The 22,554-nt window shown below is 33.7% G+C and overlaps 1 protein-coding gene across 4 annotated transcripts in view; it reads left to right on the top strand.

The window, feature by feature from the left end:
* LOC119638452 (tubulin beta chain) overlaps positions 1 to 22,529 on the top strand; it is a 78,496-nt gene extending 55,967 nt beyond the window's left edge. For 2 of the 4 annotated variants that reach the window (XM_038035230.1, XM_038035231.1), the window contains exons 4-7: positions 8,437 to 8,604; positions 12,237 to 12,501; positions 21,598 to 21,920; positions 22,421 to 22,529. In XM_038035230.1, coding sequence (XP_037891158.1) covers positions 8,437 to 8,604; positions 12,237 to 12,501; positions 21,598 to 21,920; positions 22,421 to 22,510 — 846 coding nt within the window. In that variant the 3' untranslated portion in view covers positions 22,511 to 22,529. The remainder of the gene's footprint in view (positions 1 to 8,436; positions 8,605 to 12,236; positions 12,502 to 21,597; positions 21,921 to 22,420) is intronic. The other 2 variants (XM_038035229.1, XM_038035227.1) reach the window with 1 other exon arrangement.
* Positions 22,530 to 22,554: the final 25 nt, after the last annotated feature.

The raw sequence follows: 22,554 nt of genomic DNA, 5'->3' as shown, positions 1-22,554 counted from the left end.
TCACATTATTAAGATGAGAATATTTTTTTTTGAACCGCGTGACTATGTGTTAGCAAATAAAATTCCAAACATTAGATATTCAAAATTTGCTCTAAAGTACACATAACTTTGCTGTTGTTGTAGTCTAAACGATTCATGCCTTAGTTCACGCTAATAGAAAGTAGCTTGCGCTTAACTTTATCCATGAAATCAGAATGTGACTAAACTTATTTTTCGGAAATTCACCGCCAAGATGAAGATAGGGTATCAAAAATGAAGGATGCACTGCGATTGCCATAACCAATTTCCATAAAATACATCCAGTTTTAGATTCAAATATGTTTTGTCCATACTCTTACTCCGTCCGTCTGTCTGCTTTTGCGTACATTTTTTGAGAACACTCAAAATTACATGAAAACTCGAGATTGTTTCACTTTTATGCCAGCCGTTTACGAATGCATGAGAAGCGTCCATAAAACGACTCTCTATAGTTAAAAGAATTGAACTTCAAAAATGAAAATATTTGAATCAATTTTCAGCAAAACCTTTGACTAATGGTATGCGAGGTCTAAGGCCCATTATGATAACCTATTTTTGTATAGAAGAGAAAATATGAAAAAAGAAAAAAAAATTTATGTATAAATAAATTTTTTCTATTTATTTTTAAAAAGTTATCGGAGATAAAGTTTATTGTATTCAAGTAGTTAATCTTCTTTCTCATAACTTTATACTAAAATAAATATATTGTGAACATTAGGAAAAAAACATCTAACGCCTAAACATAAATAAATAAAGATATTCTGTTATATATGAGGCATAAAATTTATATCATTCCTGTGAAAAATGGGAAAAAGCAAAAACATGCCTACACATATATTTACGCACGTACAGTTTTGATAATAAAACAAAAAAAAATCAAATGCATCCATAAACTTTTTATATATAAAATATTTTTAATATAAATTTTTAACTTATTTTCGAATTTTCAAATGATAGCAAGATTTATATTTACACGAATTAATTCATGTATATACATATATATATATATATATGTAGCCATTTGAGCCATTTCAATTTGTATTGGCTTGAAACCAATTACATATCTCTCTAAATCTCTGCGAACAGCGAATATTTGAGGTTAACTTGTATGTCGTAGTCGAATGATCTAATGATAGATTTAATCAACGCTTGAAATATGTGGGATTGTTTTTTTGTTGAATTTGTTAACATTTTCCGCAAATTACATCAGATCGTTATAAGCATTTAAGAGATGGAGCCATTGTTGAAGTTTTTGCTCTTTTTTTATTGGCCAGAAAAGTCAGTTTTCCGAAAATAGTCTCAAGACCGTATAACTTACAAACTTCTCAAGTGTGCTAGACGACTTGACAATCGCAGAAAGCAATTGATCATAAAAAAAGCTTCAAATATAATGCTGTTAAGCCGTTAAAAGCCATTAAAAGAAATAATTCACACAGACATTACCTGCCCTCCGATTAGAAATGAAATTAAATGAAAAAGTTCAAAACTAAATTTTGAAACTTTAAAGGCGCAGCTCCTTCCAGTTTACCATATCGCACCCGCACTCCTTTAATTTTTATCCAATTACTTGCAATTTTAACTACAAGCTCATAATTAAATTTTTTCGATAAACTGTACTTTGTAGAATGTATAGTGGGTTTCTAAAAAACGTTTTCCAAAGAAGGAATCATTTCTTTAAACCCACCATAGCCCTATACTGATTACATTTTAAGTTACGCTTTCAGAAAGATTTTGACATGTTATTCAAGGTGTAAAATTATGACCTGTAGCGGTATGGTTGCGTCCAAACAAAGAATGGGGTACTTTTGCCCCATTTCCATTTTGTTCCGAAAATATTTCTGGAAAAAAAATGTCTTATGTACTTTAAGATTTATACTCTGTCACAGAACAAACTCACATATTACATTAAAACTTTTCATTTTCTTTATAAAAATTTTGAAAAATAACTCTATGCACCCACACAGGATGATATTACGGCGCGACTTCCTTTTTCTATTTGACCCCTAGTCGACAAGTAAATGACTTTTGTCTTGCTGTTATATATATATGACATGAATCTATTATTACGGAGAAACTTCTCAATGAGATCAGACGACCTAGGAATTGAACCAATTCTCAGCGGGCCGAGGCGATCTACGAACTACGCTTACCGCCGACGAGACTCTTTCTGAACAAACAATCAATTTTCGTGTGCACCGGTGTATTTTGCACTGCTAGCTTAAGCAAATGGACCGTTATTACTGAATCACTGCAAATGAATGAAGAAGTTTTTGAGAGAAAGTGGTCGTTCAAATGCTCATTCACTAGGAAGAGCCTATAAGCGATAAATTCGGATCATCAGCGACATTTAAGCGCAAAGTTGGTATTGACAGACAAATTGTAGTGGTCATCAACTGTATTTCCCGCACCTTCACACTCGCACAGCCGTTCCTCTTAAATCAATGGCTCATAGACTTACTCTCTAAACAAAGCTTAAATTGTTAAGAAATCTTTAGTAGACAGTCACAAAAAAAATGTGGTTGTCTTTCGACGCGCATGTCATATGCCAACAGACAGCTGCGATAAAATATTTATTGGTTAAAGATGGGCTATATATTATTATAATGATTAACTTTTAATTTTTTTAGAACAAAGCTTCACGTTTGTAAAGCAAAAAATCTCTTCAAATTAATACACGCTACCAATAATAATGAATACTACAGAAAATCTGTTCGGATCTATGCAGTACGCCATAACCATTTATGTAATAACGTATCGTTGTAAATGTTTTTGAAAGAAACTTTATTCTTATTATAAATCATCAACAATTTTACTCGAAGTTAATAATCTGAACAAAATCATTAAACATTAAAGTTTAATTTAAACTCATATACAGATTTATATGCGTATGTTTTTATGTACACTTACGCTTTAAGGGAAATTGTGAGACCATTGATAAGTGCAGACCAAAGTACGGAATTATGTGCCTGTGAATATGACTATATATGTATACATGTATATAGTCAAGTACAATTTTCAATATGCAAAGAGAAGTGTTTATACAAACTTAATTATATGCATGCTTATGTGTAAGTATGTAGCCCTGAAGCTACAGACATATTGTAGATGACCTTAGATGTTAACAATGCAGGTGGATATAGTTAGGAAAATGAAATGAAAGAAACTAAAGATATTTTATAGTATATATGGATTGGATGGAATTTTTATTATCAATTATTATATAATCCATACAATTGCCGATTTCGGATCTTTCGAATCGAAACGAGAAATAATAGAAGTAAGCAAATTTTTTATATATTTGCAACCATTATACTTGAATATCTGTGCGATTGTGTGTGTGTGTGTGTGTGTGTGTGTGTGTGTTGTTATTCATATGTTGCAAATACAGTGCAAAACCAGATAGACTTGCATAGTGGGCCAGTCAACATCGAGCGACATTTACCTTAAGGCCTAATAACGATATAATGTTCGACAACACACACCCCCATACAACCTGACATCCGTGTACTTACGTACTAACCGACTAATATAAATGCATTTCTCATGTTTTCCATACACGTACATATAAACACATGTATATATACATACATATAGACATAGCATATGTATATTTTATTTATGTATATCAAGACAATGGTATATAAGCTATATATATATGCACATATGTACACATATAAGCATAGATAATGCTAAGAAAATTGGTCATTTATTATATTTAAATATCTCTGCTATACTCTTCGAAACAATTAGTCATTTTAGGTAAGAAATTCATTTGCATGTTATTACCACAATGCTCCACAATGTATGTGTCATATATGCGTTTCTATAGAGAAGCGCATGGTCATATCTATGATCATTTCATTTTCAAAAATGAAGGAAAATCATAAAATTATTTGATAGATATAGTAACTAAATCAAAAGTATTCAAGTTCTGGTAACAAATTAAATTAAATCATATGGCTGTCGCTGTGGCCTTGTTGTTAACAGATGTTATTCACCGGAAAGTATGCATTAGAAAATTACATTTTCACTAAGTTCAATTAAAATTTGATGAAAATTTCTATTATAATTAAAATACAAAACTGTGGCATGTGGTTTTCTGCCTTAACTCGTTCGTATATTAGGCGATAAAGCCATCTCTTCGATCTCACATCGCCGTGACATATTCGTTTGACTTTAAAAAGTCTTTGGCTCCGGTGGTTGATTTTCCCAGAAGACCCGGTCAGCAAACGAATTAAATATCTTATAAAATGGTCTGGAATTTAGCACTGGCTTTTTATACCCATTCCCGAAGAATGAGGGGTACATTCGTTTTGTCAAAACAATTGTAACGCCCAGAAGTAAGCGCCAGAGATCCTACAGAATACATATATTTTTGATCAACATCAAATACTGAATCGATTTAAGCAAGGCCGCCTGTCACTCTTGTGATGTCTCTTGTAAACATTCTCCTGACCGCAAAAATGAAGCTATCGACTTTAAATTTTGCAAGAACATTAGAAGTTTTTCGACCCAAGTTGGCATGGAAAATGGGCTAAATCGGTCGAAAACAATACAAGCGAACTGCGGACACTTCTGCTTAATAACTCAAAAACTACACCAGATAAATTTGTACATATATTCTGTTGGCGACGCTCTAATACCTCTACGAAAATGGGAATAATTTGCCCCGCTCACCCGGTATTAAAATGCATCAAAATTTTAAATCTTTGTTCAAGACGATTATAACGCGTAGAAACGAGTTTCAAAAATCCCATAAAGCATATGAATTTTTTTGATAATTTCAAATTCGGAACACGTGGCTTATGTATGTGGGCGTACGTACAACCAAAGCTAAGAACACCTTTGTCTCTCGCATTTTTTGCTTGTTGCTCATAAACTGCAACAGAAAACGATGTAAATTTCCTCAAAATTGTTCTATAAAAGTGGAAAAAATCAGCCACGCCCACCCATGGGAATAAAAGGTTCAGTCCGCTTCCCGCTTCCCTCTCTTTACACAATGCTTTTATCGGCAAAACGATTAGACTACAAAGGAAAATATTGTGACACAAATCTCTTCGTCTAGCGCCTTTTCGCCCCCCTCCCCCCTATGTAATAGCTCTGCCCGAAAATGATTAGATTACTAAGGCTAGTATGCTGTAGATTGATTTAAAATTTAATAAGTAAATCAAATTTAAAATTACCTAGCGTAATTAGGCTACAAAAACATGCCAAGCATTATTCAAAAGCTAGAAAAACCTAAAACTTCAAAATGTTGTTAACAATAATTTATAAAGCGGATGTAAAAAATTTGCGGTAAATATTTGCTAATGGCCTTAAAATCCATTGCAAAAGCCAATTACGAAAGCCTCACATTCAATGAAAATTTTATGGCGAATATTGAATACTGTACCCACATATCGAATCCAAGGGCGAACATACGTATAATGTAGAAATTTCTTCATTGTTTTCACTGAAGCAGTTCTTTTCATCAGTTTTAGTTTACAACAGCAACTATTCTCCAAAAATGTAATTACCGCTTTATTATACTTTATATAATTATATATATATATATATATATATATATGTATATATATGTATTAATATATATATGATTTTATAGCGACATGCAAACACATGCATGTACATGCATATATGCTGTTGTTCTAATTATTAAATCTGGCTTCTTTCACTACTTTTGTTATTGTTATTGGTTTTATTATTGTTATTGTTATCGTTAGTTGTCCCGCTGATTATATTCAGGTGTTATTTTAGGTCTAAATAAATTTCAAACAGACATAAACAGATATACTTAGTGTACGCACACACACACACACACCCACACACGCCCATACACACTCGCACACGTGCTTGGAGTTATACTATGAATCGGTTTTTTTTTTTTTTTTTTTTTTAATTTTTATTTATATTTGCAAGTGCCTGCTTAGGTATCTATGTACTTATTATCATTATTATACATAAAATTTGCATATAAAAATATATAAAAGTTTGATTATCATAAATTGTCAATTTATATACATATTTATATTTATATGTATATAGATATGTAAGCATGTATGCGTATGTATTAAATTTCATTAATTAAATTGAAATAACTAATGATAGCAAAATTGCACAAAAATATTCTACACAACAGAACTGAACGCATACAACCACAAACGTTTTTATACATGTACAATGGTAGATGCATACCAGGGATACATCGTATACGTACGTATATACAAGATGTACATGTGCATAATGTCATTCGTTGCATGCATAAATGCATGCATAGCTTTTGCTCAGCATGTGGCCATGTTCGGTCATTTGGTGCATTTAAGTAATCAATTAGGGAACATTATCGATAATCATATTTATATTTCATGGCAAAATTTTCCAATTTTCACATTATATTTATGTATAATACATATATGAATATATATATATATATATATATATATGTACGTATATACATATATACATATATATATATATATATACATAAATACACAAGTGTGAAAATTAAATAGACACACAATAACATAAGCGTATACACGCGCCTACATAAACGTACGCACGCACACATAACTAATGCAATCTACACATATCCAATATTAATAAGATTTTTCTTCGGCATTAATATTTAACATGTAAATTAGTTTATGAGTTCATGTACCTGCATATGGTAGGTATGTACGTTTAAACCTATATTCTTTCCAAATTTTAATAAAATAAAATATAAAATAATTTTTGTTCTTTGGGCTTATGTGAATTCAATTAAATTAATTATTATAAATTGTGTTAAATTCTTGCAATGAAATTCCGACCTATTGATTAATATTAGTATCATATAATCCTTACTTACATCGTTTGCATACATTCCATATAAAATCAAAGCTGAAAAATTTTATTGAAATAGTAAAACCATTTATGTATTTGCACGCTGTATATCCCTATATAAAGACATAGGCATGAATTTTCGTTTATCTCTTCTTAACATTGTTATAGCGAGCCCTTCATATGTATTTGCTGTTAATCAGTATAACATGCCAATGCATTAGTCAACTTTGTCTATCCGCGCGTTTATCGATTTGGCACCCTGTCTATCTGTTCGACCCTCTTTTTGCGAGGCCAACCGTCTGGATTTCTGTCCGACCATGCCTCTGCTTGTGGCTCATTCTCGCTGGCTTTCTACCTTCCTGCCAGTCTGCCCGCTTATTCGCCAATCCATCCCTTTAGACTTTTGCCTGTCTGTCTGTCCGTCCGTCCATGTATCTCCTTGTATGCCTGTCCACCTAGATCGCTGTTTGTCCGTCTGTACGTCAGTCTGGCTGTCTATCTTGCTTCCCGTCTGTCCGTTTATTTTCTTATCAACTTATACGTTGGCCCCTCTGTGACTCTGCTTGTCTCTCTGTGCTTCTGTGTGTCTGTTCATTTGCTTCCCCATCTGTCCGCCTAATGATCTGCTTACCGTTTAGAATACTCATACGTGGACAATTGAGAGCTTCTATATATTCTTAGTCGTTGATAAAGTTAATCAACTTTAAAAATGGTCTACGGCGAATTCGCATTAGGGAAAAGATTATAACTCTAAACGTCTAATGTCAATTAATCAAAACGAAGCGAACGTTACTTATTCAAGGTTCTCTTCAAGATAGGTTCATTATGTACTTAGGCATTGGTTGCCAATAAGAATACTCTCCAAGCCTGACGCAGTTTTAAATTTCAAAATAAATACCTCTTTTCGTATACTTATCTTGTCGATTTCCTTTTAGTCTCTCAAGATAAGAGTTCACTTCAAGGCGAATGTAATTTTTTCCATAAATATAACGACTCAAGACGAGCTCCGCTTTCCATAAGCGTACTAAACCAATTTGCTTATATTCACCGTGGATGAACGCACAAGCTGACTATATGGGTCTTCTGCAAAGTTCCGCATCTGTCATTGACAATGATTCGTCACAGGCTAAATTCCACAGGCTAAAGTCTTTAATATATCTTATACTTTGTCAATTTCTTTACATCACTAGTACATGAAGATATTAGATATAAATTTTCAAATAAATAGCTTAAGTAATTGCTCTCTATTTAGCATAGATACAGATTGAATGGTGGGTAATCCAGAATCACCTCCGAAAGGAATACAAAGCTCTTTGTCTTTCCTTTTTTTATTTTCAATCCTTAAAATTCATACGTTTCTCTCTCTCCGTCTCTTTTTATTTCATTTATGCAACACCTGAACGATGGCTACTCCAACCATTTGCATTTGTAAATATGTTTACAAACACTTAACCGTTGCTGGCGAATGCTTCACTACAAAATGGTACTTAAATTAATGCTGCTCATGGATGAATGTTACGCCTCTTGGCCACACCGCATATCACATGCATAATTTTGTCAAACACAACAACAACAACAACAACAATGACTTACTAACAGGTTTCCGATACAGTCGTCGAGCCGTACAATGCAACTTTATCCATTCATCAACTTGTCGAGAATACCGATGAAACCTTTTGCATTGACAACGAGGCCCTATATGACATTTGCTTTCGTACATTGAAGTTGGCTTCACCCACGTACGGTGATTTGAATCACCTTGTGTCTGTAAGTTGAACATCTATAATATATCAAACTAATGGATTTTCTTTCCTTCCTTTGTTAAAGTGCACGCGCCAAACCATGAATCGGTCTCTAAACGTGAAACGGAATCTGAAAACCAACTGAATTCACCCGCGATACCGTCGTCATCATCATCATCATCATCCTCATTATAATGCATCACGCATATATAAAAGTATGCGTATAAGCATACGAAGCGTTCTTAATATGCGCCAATAGGGCGGAGGCTTTCTTTGAACAATAGCTGGAATTAAGCCTTTTTTTTAATGTTATCTTAATTTTCGCGAAAATTGATATTTACATTGGATACAGTGTGTAAAGTAGAATGAGAGTTTAGACAACTGGAAGAGACTATAATGAAAGTTTTTTGTAAGCTCGGTATTTTTTAGCCCGCTTTAATATACAAAATATCAATAGTTCAAAAGACTTGCTTACATAACGTGTCCAATTTAAGAGAATCTATATATATATATATTTCCATATACGCAAATATAATTTAATAGCAACGGCAACAGCAAACACAACAACAACAACAACAGTAACAATAACAACAACAAATATAATGAATGGTTGCTGGTTATGTAAACATCATTATGACCATGAATGTGTGTATGTATTACGGTTGGCCGTATTTGGCAAATGTGTGAATCCATACAAACAAATAAAAGCAAACAAGAGGCACAAACCAACCAACCAAGCAACCAACAAAAGCACCAACAGCAGCAACAAAATGTTTTCCCCAAAACGAAACGAATGATTTTAATGGCCGTATGGGGCTCCGACTGACTGTACAATTTGTGATTATATTTCGTATGCATTTCCTAATTTGTGGATATTTACGCACAAACGCACAAGTACACGCATTTAACAAACGGCTTCTCCAAAAACAGCACAGGTGTTAAAAGTGGTTTTCTCTTGTTATTATTGTTGTTGTTATTGATGTTTTTGCTATTGTTATCGTTGCTACTGATGTTGTGAAATCCTACAATGCCACATTGTCAGCCCATCAACTGTATGAGAAAACAGATCTAACATTTTACATCGATAATGAGGCATTGTATGACATTTGCTATCAACATTTACGCCTTCCACATATTCCACCTCCTATGAGGATCTAAATCATCTGGTCTCCTTAAGTAATTAAATGCACGCAAAACACATATGCGCCATCAATTTGTACGTACGCGTCCATATATGTGTTACCATACGCATACACATACATTCGTTTACATTCAGTACACGTTAATATGGCCATTATGTTCTAATTAATGCCACACTGTTCAACTGCATTGTACATATAGCCAAACGAAGGAGAATATCAAATATATTAAATGATAGCAAAATTTGATATAAAAAATCAGTTATCACGTATCGTATAAAATACCATTTACAGATGACAGTTCGAAAGTGATAGAGTAATAGTACAGATTCTACCCGCTTCATCATTATCAATGATACCGATAATACTTGACCACAGGCAAATACATTCATGTCAGATTTTGGCGTCTGAGAATCTTTTACTTTAGACATCACTTATATCAAATATGGTGGCATGAATTTTTGTTTGATTGTCGAAAGACATCTTTCTCGTTGTTAATTGGTTTTCTTGCCGTCCGAAAATACGATATACATTTAGAAATACTTGAGATATATATTCGTATATCTAAGAGAGAGAAAATCTTTTCTTATTTGATAATTGACATATTCACTGTACGTTAATATGATTTACATTTCACAAATTTTCTTTTCGTTATGCGGGGTTTGTTCAACAAAAACTGGGACTTTTCTCGAAATATATATGTTCTTTCATCAATATGTATTTTATCTTCTCCAAAGTAATCCACCAATTGCGCAAGCGCTTCTTCCATTCGTCTAAGCATTTCTGATAAGCGGTTTTGATATGGCCTTAAGCTCTTTTTATCTGTAAATAATTAATAAACCACTTTATCCTTTAACCTTTCTTACCCGAGGAAATGTGATATTAATTTAAAATTTGAAAAATTTTATTATCGAAATGCATTATAAAGAATAATAACGGTGGAAAAAAGTTCCCAGTGTACCGAAATACTACAGAAACGGTATAATTCTGATTCAAAAACAATTTTTTAAGTATAGCTCCATAGATTTTTTGTATATCAGTTGCCTTGCTTGCAGGCTTCCCCTGTACAGGTGAAAACAATTTATATCAAAATTCCTGTATTTTATAGGAACTAGAGACGGCATCTTATAGAAGAGGTTCCTTCTCACTCAATTTGTTTAAGCTAAGCTACTCATTCAGCATTTGTTTACTTAAAGAGCGTTTAGCTAGAAATTCAAGCATAAAAGAATTTAAGAAAATCGGACTTATCAAATTTTTAATTATATGCGAACTTTCAAATTTTTAATTATATGCGAATCACGTAATGCTACGACATATTTTGTAGTGAGATGTTTCAAGTGAAAGGTAACTAATGAAGGCACATAAAATAGTAAATTAATGACCGCGTTTATAAACATTTCCAATTGATTTCCAAAGAGATACTCTTACCACTATTTCTGAGGCAATAGATGCAATTTTCAATTAACAAAGCTTCTAACTAAAAAAAAAAAAAAAAAAAAAAAAAAATCTATTTCATTTATTTATCACGTTCTATTAAATTCAAATTGGGCAAACGAGTAAATTAATTGAAATGTGTACATATTTATAAACACATATAAACACATATACAACACATATCTATATACACGTTCTTAACATACTTCAAAGCATCAATTTCGTGTACGTGAATGTGACGATAATTGTATTTGCAACTGGCAGGCAGACAAATCACTCTCGTAGCAGCAACAATTGAATAATAGGAAATAACGTAAAAACTTTTGGTAACTGATAACATCAAATAATAATAGGTTGGCAAAAAAATAATTTCGAAAAAAATTTTTTATAAAATTCTTTCTCTTGCAATTACACGCCACTCGAACGTTTTTAATAAAGTTCCGAACGCGTGATAGAGAACGAGAGTTAGTGTAGTAGGAGGGAATTTACTTCGCGCCAAACCAATAAAAAAAACCTATATAGGAAATATAACTAAAGAGCTTAAAGGCATTTCAGGGGCAATTATTTAAATATGCAACACGTTATGCTGACAGTGGCGCTAATGCAAATGGACAAATTGACAAAAATGACAAAATAATTAAAAAATTAATTTAAAAATAATAACAACAAGTACTTTATATATATATTGGAAGATAATTAAATATTCTGCATACAATAAATATACACACGCGCCAACAAACACGTGCAACATATATGGATGAACATTTAATTGTATTCTACACGTATTCTATAATTACAACAAAGAAAAAAAGCCAATAAAAACAAAATAAAATAAAATAAAAAAAAAATAAAAATAAAAAAAATAAATAAAAAAATTAAATAATCCAACCTTTGTTTTATCCGACCATCAACGATGGCAAATTTAGAAAACGCAATCAACAACAAATGAATGAAACATATTTCACTCAACTGAAAGAATGGCGCGTGCATATTAATTAAATATCTTTTTATAAATGAATTTTTATTGACAGTGGGTGCGTGTGTGTATAATCTCTTTAATAACTTCTTTCTCAAATTCAATTAGGTTACCATGTCCGGTGTTACTACTTGCCTGCGTTTTCCTGGTCAATTGAATGCCGATTTACGTAAGCTTGCCGTCAATATGGTACCGTTTCCACGCTTACACTTTTTCATGCCCGGTTTTGCTCCATTGACGGCCAAAGGCTCTCAACAGTATCGCGCTTTGACCGTCGCGGAATTGACTCAACAAATGTTTGATGCTAAAAATATGATGACTGCTTGCGATCCCAGACATGGTCGTTATCTAACAGTAGCTGCCATCTTTCGCGGTAAGTTTCAAATAAAAAAAATAAAAATAATGACACATACAATATAACGGAGATCTGTAGATCTTTCTTTACATTGACCAAAATGTTCCTTTTCCATTTTGACATCGTTATCATCATTATATCAAGTGACCTCTCAAAGATCTGTAGAGGTTATGAGAAGTGATTACTCTTCGATTTATAAAATCGATCCTTTTTGATAATACTTGCAAACTTGTCAAAGATCTGGACAGATATTGAATGTAAACTGAGATCTGTTTCCATATCCGTGAATTTTAAATGCAAGGCGGGCAATGCGTCTACGATCTCATGGTTCATAGGTTGAAACCTTGAGTATGTTAGAGTTAACTTGGGCCGTAGCTATAGCGAATGTTCAGTCGATAAAGGGACAAAACTTACTGATTGGGCACCGCCACTAGGCTGCAGCCAGCACTTGCTTATCTCCTTCTCTTTCTTCACTTCTTTTACTTCACTTCCTTATGATCGTCAAACTGTTACACGAATACAATTATGAATGATATAAAAGGGATTTGACGGCAGGCTTTTCTACCCTTTTTGCCTACTTTACACTTTTTAAATTTTATATCCACGGATGCCTGCGGTTATTGGTGGTAATTGATCAACTGCGCTTGTGGAAACCTTATGGTGGTAGCAAGCGCATTTTTCTTTCCCTTTTTGAACGCATAAAGTTGATCAATTTGTTAGCCCTGACTGCTTGGGTGCGGCTCTTCAGGGAGTACTCGTGGTGGTTGTGGTTTTCATCCGTTCCATGCCAAAGTGGAACAAATCGAGGTGCGAATAGACCTCAACAATGACCAGAGCGGGTTTATTGATCCATACGCAATAAACAATCTGGACTCTGGTGCGGTTTAGTGCCCTAATTTATAGGGATTGTCTAACTCGCCAGGGGGCATGGATTACGCTTAAATAATCCGCGCGGCTTGGGCCACCGTGCGGTTAAGCCATTAAGGCAGGAACCCACGTCAAACCCATGTCACAATCTGTGACACGAACAGGTGACAACGCCTATGTGATTGGTCATACTAAGAAAAAGGAAAAAAGAAATGATTCTTTAAAACTTCGTAAACCTTATAGTTATTGTCGCGTCGAAAATACGATATCGATAATAACAGATAGAGTTTCCACATATATCTCTGCTGGTAATGGGGTGCTAATGTTAGCTCTTCGTTGAATAGGTCTTATTAGGTGTATCATCTTCTCGACATTCATATTTTTCTGCATCCATCCATCCATCCATTTCTCTCTTCGGGTATTTGTCGCTTATCGAAATGAAAGCCTGAAGCTTGGCAAGCATACTGTCGTGGACATGCTTTTAATTGACTTTACACTTGAGAAAAATCCAATCACAAATTCGCTGTTAGCAATTAGCAATGGAAACCGCTGAAAAGCGGAAGTACTTAAGTCAAAGAAGCACCTTAACTCAAATATTTAGAAGAGAATTTCAATCCGTGCCGCCATAGCCTCCAAAGAGAGCAAAGTTTATTGAAATTCGAGACACAAACAAATATAAAGACGAATATGTTAGTCTTGCAAAGTTTTTGAAATGTAAAAGTGATTAAAGACACTAAGGCATCGCATTTTGCCCCCTTACAGGGGGACACGGAAAGTTTACACTTGAAAATGCGTAAAATACACTTCGCAACATTTGTAAGGATACTTTCTCTACGCGACCCACCATTTTGAGAAATGAAACCAAATGAAAAGAAAACAATTAGAATTTTATCTAAAGACCGCAGAGCCCAAACAAAAACTTATAAAATTGTAATAAATGATGCTTAACGCGACATTCCTTTATAGATAAGCTTGATTAAATACTGAGCACATACCGTTTTTGTTACTTGTTTTGTTTTACGTGATATCCTGCCGTCTACGTAAGTCATGATTAATGCCGGCAATACGAAGTTTTAATGTTAAGCTTTTACCTGAAAAGTAATTAATCACAGAATTTTTAGGCGGAAATGAAAGTAAACACTAAAGCAAAATCTCGTTTTGTTTCATTTTTGTAAATGATAAGAATGAATGCAAATGTCAACAGTTCATGAAAATTAAACTTTTATACTTACCAACGAAGACATATTTTTTTTATTGATGACCTAAAAGCTAGTTGTACTTGTAGGGATAGTTGAAACTTGGGAATCATAGATTAACTTTATTAGTGAACGGACCACAAAGCATTCACATTTCGGAATAGAAAGTTTTGAAAAAGAAAAAGAGTCCCTTAATACAACTATATATTATTATAATCATCTCGAAGATTGTATTACGACAATAATCTCCATTTAGCTGTTAAGGTGCCGGTATTTAACACAAAACTTTTAGACTCCTATGCACTGCTTACACTGGATGGTATATAGAACTATCTCTAGGCGGATACAATACTTTTACTTACCAACTTAGATTTTTAAGGTAGAACAGAAGCCTACTTAAGAATAGCACTACCTTAGATCAGAAATGCAATTTTCGTTCGTGGAACCTCGAGATAAGCGAAATCCTTAAAACTTTGGGGGAGAGATTATCGTGCAAAATCTCAAGAGCAAAGCTGTGACAGAGCAGAGTAGTGAACGATTAGGGCCTTTGCAGATTTGCCTTTTTAAGGCGTATTGTGGAGGAAACCTATCACTTTATTGTATTGACCAGCGGTACAAAATCCGGAAATAATGCTTTTACTGTTCTAATGGCTGTAGAAAGGTACACATCCAGCGGCGAGTGCTTTTTTTACGTGTCGCTGATTCGGCGCCTCGCGGAGACCACCTGCAGCAGTCGTTGTTTTGCGACAAGCTGTTGTGCGGCTTGTGATTATCTCCATCTCATTTTTATGTTGAATATACATTGTTCATAGATGATATCGTTATTCACATGTTCCCTGTTTATGAGAAAAAAATATGTATTTCTCTTAATTATAAATATTCAAACGCCATAATGTATTTATTATTTATGAAGACAACGAGGCAAAATATCTAGCTCACGATTGGGATACTCATTGAAAACTAATCGCCGAGCCGCGTGTACCGTTATCGGTACATGTTTTAAACGGTGATTTAAATATCATTGCAATTCGTAAAATAATGATTCCAACATGTAATTTTTAGATTCGAATATCTTAATTGGAGAATTTCAGTTTGACATGCAAATGACAGGGAGCAGAAAGGAAAGAGGAAATTTCTTGTTGGAATTCCATAATGAAAATGCGACTTCGGGCATATCTGCTTGCTGTTAAAACAATATTGATCATAGTGCAAGCGAAAGACATCAAAGTTGGTTTATTTTCTTTGTGTTAGTATTTCTCTGAATTACGCAGCATTTCCTTTTCCCTCTTTTAAAGAGATTTTACTCGGCATTCAATATTAATTAGATCTTACAGTCAACTTTATCTTGCAACTAAAAAATACATAAACTTGCACATCGTGCAATCGTACAATTTTTACTTAAGTTATTCATCATCGTTCTCACGTTAAACATTTTGCTTTAAATTTACCAGTGCAGTGCTTTGTGTATAGACCAAATTACCTATGTTTCGAAGTGTGTTTGATTTGTGTGACAGTACTTACAGTTAATAATATTTATGAGATGCCCTTTTATACTTCCATGTCTTAAAAGCTTCCCATAATGTACCTTTGGGATTGTATATTAGCTTAGTCTTTTATTACGTGGATAGGTAAGCAAATGATAGAAAATATGTTAGAATATTTTATTATGTTAAAATATTTTCCATTTCATTCTTTTATCACTCATTTCTCGCGCTCATGAAATATTAAACGAAAGAATTCAAAAAAGGAAGTAAAAGTCTTATGGTTTGGCGAAACCAAGCATTAAATACCCTACACAATCTAACGTAATGCAAATAATTTTAGTTATTTTCAGAGGATATGATAGGTTTAAAGCCGACGTAGTCCACATTTAACAAAATAAATTTTCTTATCAAAGATCTTATCCCATCTCATATATTCGTCGTAAGGTATCAAAAATTGGGTTTTCTTGCGATATATAAGTTTACACTTTTCATGCACCAAACATTTTTAACAAAAATTTTCTTCTTTTTTTAGTTTACTTTTACAAAAAACTGCTTCAATTGCATCAATTTTAATCATAATATATTAAAAATTAGACTTATTTGTCAAACAAAGGTTAACTTTTCATAGGAAAGGCCGTAGATAAGATAGAGGCTTCAAAAAATCGTGCCATCCGATTCCAATTTTCCACATCAATTTAATATGACCAAACACCATTAGTGAGTAATATTTGTAAAGAAATTCCGAAAATTCCAAATTTTTTTGATGGGACTTTTGCAAAAGAAGCCACCGTATGGGGAGCACCAATAGATATTGTTTTTAGTAGAGCAGGTTCTGGAGTCGAAGCACTTGCACGCGTAGTATATTTTATAAAAATATCTGAAAAATCAAAGCCTTCAAGCTGAATACAAAAATACTTAGCCAGACGTTAGATAGGCAAACTGAAACATAAGCCTTAAAGAGTGATTGTGAAGCGATGAATATAATAAAAGATGAATCTACCTTAAGCCGTTTTGTGTGTTAAATACATTCGCACAACTTCAATACACCCTATACCACAATATGCGTACAATATAGTAATGTTCGGCTTGTTTGTTCTTATTATAGGTTCCACATCATAAATTGTATTTGCTACATATAGGACCACAGCCCAAATTTTGGTTTACCTTCTTTTTCAACTTTATTTATAGATGCACCTTAAAAGTTTTTAGTAGAATTCGGTGTTTATCGAAAAAAAAACCAAAGAAAAATATTGCAGTGGGGCCCAGCCCATCCACTATCCTATACGTCATCGTACCAACTTTCATGAAAATATTTGCAAAATTGCGGTTTGTTCAGAATCATTTTTCGGCATACTAAGTAGTGAGCCTATCTCAAGTCCTCTTGGACGTTGCAACTTAATATATCCTTGTGAAAAGAGAGCGATGGATAACAAGTTACAGCGCTTCCTAGATGAACTTGCCGCACACATTAAGCACATTGTCATGCTATTGACTGATCATGTAAAGCCCTTAACTTATTGCGGTCATTTCCTCTTTAGTAATTTGCTTACGTTTACTAGAGTTTGTTGGTAGCTGTAGCTCTTAGTGGTGATCACCGATAGCATAAGCTTTCAATGGCGTTCGCGAACACACTCACTCACTTTATTTTTATGTCTGTCATTTTGTGATCTACAACAATTTACGTTTTAATGTGACGTCCTTACTAATAAGGTTATTACACCTTCGAGATATCGAGGCGCACACTTTTCGTTTCGATATATTGCGTAAGGTCAATAAGATGCACTTTTCTGTCTCGGGACGATATCTAAGAATCGACAACTTACTAAGCAGCGTTATATAATTTATCTCAATTCCTTTTTTTTTAATTCAATTTATTTAAAGTGCGTTGGCTTTTAGTTCAAAACTGACACACAAACAGGATCATTGACTTTCATGAAAATTATGGCTTTGAAAATAATGGATACTGTTTTGTTGGTTATTACCAACCTATGCTTATTTTGTTACCTAGAAACTTGATTCAAAATTCAAGAACTCAATACATAAATTTTTTTAAAAAAAAGTCTTTTTAGCAAAATCAAAAACCAATTAAAAGAAACCTTAGATTAGTTAAAAATAATTTTTACTTCGAATAATAGCGTGATACTCTACAGTAACATCTCTTGATGATAATTTCATTGAATCTTACGAAAATGGAGCGCCTGGGATTGTTGGCGTATCTTGCCTATATCTATGCATGTTTCCAATTGTTAGCGGCTCGGTTAACATTCGCTTTACAACTTACAGCTTACAGTTTCAAATATTGTAATCATAATGTATCGCTCTATGCCACAAACCCGATAAGTTCTTCAACAAGTGAGAACATAATAGTTGGGCAAGGCCGACTATTAGATAGCTTACATCATTTCGCTTAATACAGATATTCACTTGTTTTGGTAATAATACAATACCAAACGTCACACATTATTTTCAGGCGAAGGCATACCTTTGGTATCCAGGAAAGGCAGGGTTGATCTCTACACCAATTTACTAATATTAAAAATTACATCTTTTTACCATATAAAGATTCAGTTATATGAGAGCGAACATCGATCTTTTATTCAGCTAAATGTATGTCTCTATGTCTGCATTTCTGCCACCAAGCGTAAAGCAGAAAAGCAGGGTTAGTTCATGGACAAGCAACTAGAAAGCGACTAATTCGACCAAGCTTTTCCGCATTAATCAGGAACGCGGGAAGCTTGAAATTGAAGACCTTTTTACTTAAATTTTTTAAATGTTACGAACGAAACAAAAGGAGGATTAATGTGTTTTCATCAACCATTCGCAAAACATATGTATTCACGTGTTGTGCAAGTCAATAACTGGCAACATTTTCTAATTTGAAAAAAAAGTTTTCTGTCACTGATACTTTGGCATTATTTTGTCCTAACACTCATCATTCACTTAACTTTTCTCGACAAACGATTACGTTGCCAAAGTCAAAAAGTCATAAAAGTTTCGAGAATTGGAGTTAAGTTATGACTCTCGGTGTCTTTGATATAACGGCATTTTAGTGTTTCATTCGTTTTTTTTTTTTTTCATTTTGTTTGTTTCTTTTCATTTCGCATGTAATTGATGGCGAAAACTTTTAATAATTTCTCACCCGCTTTTTTGGTTAGTAATTATTTATGCGTTCAAGTTCATTTGTTATCGGAAAACAAGCGCTTTCATACTTAATGAATTGTTAAATAGGGCAAAATGGCAAAGTGAAACAACAACGCAATGTGAAAGTGTATGTATGTATGTGTGTGCGTGTGTGTGTGTGTGTGTGTGTGTGTACATTTAGGAAACACATCGTTAATTTGTAAATTTTTAAATGAGTGAAGAAATGCGAAATGGCTTGTGCTAAATAAACATGAACGTGAGAAAGCGCAAAAGGAGAATTCACTTTCGCTAAAGCGATCGTTCACATTAAATTCCTTTTTCATTAAAAACGAAAAAATATTGCTAATAACAGTGAGAGTAACTCTTATATAAAAAGAATATTCTCTTTCCATATATATTCATACAAGTGCTTTGCTTGAAATATAATATATAATCTTTTTTATATAAATGTATCAAAAATATAAATTCATCTCCCCTTGTACGTCTCTTGAATAGTTTTATACAATTTTTATAGGCGTGGCATTCTTACCGCTCCTTACCGAAATTAAAATATTAAGAAAACATGGCTTAGTTATCACTATAGAAATATTTAAGCGAACTTATGCAATAAATCGACATTGGCCAGCACCTAAGCTCAGTTAACGAACAACTGTGTTTGTGTAAATAGTTTTCACAATCGATTTGAATTCATTCTTCCAAATTTGTATTTTAGTTTCCATTAGTCGGCCCATCTTTGAGATGGAAAACTAGAAAATCGTAAAGAGAGAGAGAGAGAGAGAGAGAGGGAGAGAAATAAGGATAAAGCCACGTAGAACGAACAAAGGCGTATTCGTTGCTTGTCAGTATCTGGCGAAAAACTTCATTCCCAAAATTTTCTATTTGAATAATAGTCGATCCAGATTTGAGATGGAAGAATAAACAAATAAGAAAATTACGTTCGGTCACGACCGAATTTTTTACACCCATCATTCTGATTCTGAAATAAAGCAAAAGAACTAAATTTTCATACTCTAGAAAATTGGGTGGGCGCGATTGATTTCTTCTACGTTCAGAATAAAACTCGAAATGGTAGTGAAAAGTACTTTAGGGATAACAAGAAAATAAACACGCAAGCCAAAGGCGTTCACAGTTTTCGCTATATATAGATGTGTGAGTGCTTTAAGTCGTGTCCTTTGACCATTTAGATTATTTGCAAATTTCTAGGCGATATGTTCCTCTTTACAAATGAAGGAATGTTCACTACAGATAGTACAAAGTTGGGCGGACGGACTTGAAACTTTCCAGGAATTGATAGACTCTATGGGGCTTTTGAAACTTTCTTCCGAACCTTATAAAGATATTGAAAAAAAAAAATAGATTTTTATACACTATAATATTGGGTAGGCGTGGTCAAGTTTTGCCTAGCGGCTACACATTTAGATTTTAGTGTATTTGCTTGCTGCAGTTTAAGAGAAGAGAGCAAAAACGTAATTTTGAACTCCTTTCGAAAATCAGAGGTGTTCGTAATTTACGTGGTACTCTAGAATTTCCCGTGGATCGATTTGACTCATTTTCAATGCCAACTTCCAATGCTTTTTCTAAATTCGAAATCGACGACTTCATTTTTGCGGCCAGGAGAGTATTTAAAACAGACATTACACAACAGACGGACAGACGCTCAGAATTTTATGCTGATCAAGAGTTTCTATACTTTGTAGGTGCTCTGAGGCTTTCTTCTAAGCATTGCGAACGTGTCGAGAAAGTGAGAATACTTCTCATCCTTCGGCAATGAGGATAAAAGAACTCAAGTTAAGACATATATGCTCTCTACACATGATACTATGGCCGTGTATTGGCAAATTTCGATTTCAGGAACTTGTGCAGCATTGATTTTTTCGCTTTTAGGATTTTAAACGATTTTTTCCCTCAAAGAGCAAGAATTTTTTATTTTTAAAAATATTTAAGCGCGCTACTGAATAAAGGTTTTGGACATTTTTTTTTTCCTATTAAAGATTTAAGCAACAGGCAGGTTTTGAATTAATTAACTACCGATAATTTTCCTTAAGCATCGAATTTTTTGTCTCTTGTCCTTTACGTACTTCTTTTTAATTAGCCTTGGAGATATTTTCGAACGATGTATTCGAATTTTCTGTCTTTAATATAAGCGTCCATTTGCTTAGAGAGGGAAGAGGACATGCCTATAGAAGAAGTTGTCATTTTGTTTGCGTTTGCCTTATATGACAAACACATAGGTCTACGCATGTATGTAAACTGCAACATACTATTGGTTCGCATTGTCTACCTGCCTAAAACACAAACAAACACAAGAACTTTGCAATGAATTCATTTAATAAACTTGATCATGATGCCGTTTATGAAACGTTGTTTTTTCCGTTTTTTTTTTTTTTTTTGTTTTTGCTTTTGTTTTTTCTATTTGCTTTGCTTAGGTCCCATGTCGATGAAAGAAGTCGATACACAGATGTTCAACGTTCAAAGCAAGAATAGTAGTTACTTTGTCGAATGGATACCAAATAATGTGAAAGTAGCTGTTTGCGATATACCCCCGCGTGGCTTAAAAATGTCAGCCACTTTCATTGGCAACACCACCGCCATCCAAGAGATATTTAAACGGATATCCGAACAATTTACAGCAATGTTTCGTCGTAAAGCGTTTTTGCATTGGTTTACTGGCGAGGGTATGGATGAAATGGAATTCACAGAGGCTGAATCGAATATGAACGATTTGATTTCGGAATATCAACAGTATCAGGTATGCACAGAGCAGAAGGCAATATGTATGTATGCCTTCGCATATGTTCGCTTCAGCTCGATCAAAGCAAAAACAACAACAACAGCACCAAAAAATGTACATAATAATAATTTTGCATTCTGTGTACGCAGTACGGTGTTGTTGTTTGCTATCAATCGCCAAAAGCAACTTCTTGTTAGTGCTCGTATGCCTGTGTGCATGTGTGTGTATGCGTGTATGTACCCACTAGGTGCGCACTTGTTTGCTTATACCTTGCATGTGTTAAGCAGCAAATGTGAATTGAACGTGTGTGTGTGTGTGCACGTTTATGTATGAATTTGTGCGTATAGCATGCTAACAGAAAACGGAAGTCGATTGCATTTAATTAAAAACATTTTTTTTTCACTTTTGTTTTTTTTCTTTTTTTGCTGTTATTGTTGTTGTGCTATTGCTCTGGCAGGAACCGTAACTTTTTTTTGTGATTTTTTCTTGTTTGTTTATTTGTCTGTTTACATTTGCAGGAGGCAACCGCCGATGATGATGTTGAATTCGATGAAGAACAAGAAGAACGCGAAGCCTATGAAGCTGAAATACAAAATGGCGGCATATAAACCGTAAACTTAACAAAAAAAAAAAAAAAAAAAAAAAAAAAAAA

This window comes from Glossina fuscipes, unplaced genomic scaffold, assembly GCF_014805625.2.
Source record: "Glossina fuscipes isolate IAEA_lab_2018 unplaced genomic scaffold, Yale_Gfus_2 89, whole genome shotgun sequence".
NCBI classification, from domain to species: Eukaryota; Metazoa; Arthropoda; class Insecta; order Diptera; family Glossinidae; genus Glossina; species Glossina fuscipes.
The sequence above is the reverse complement of the archived record's forward strand: the minus strand, read 5'-3'. Positions and strand labels throughout refer to the sequence as shown.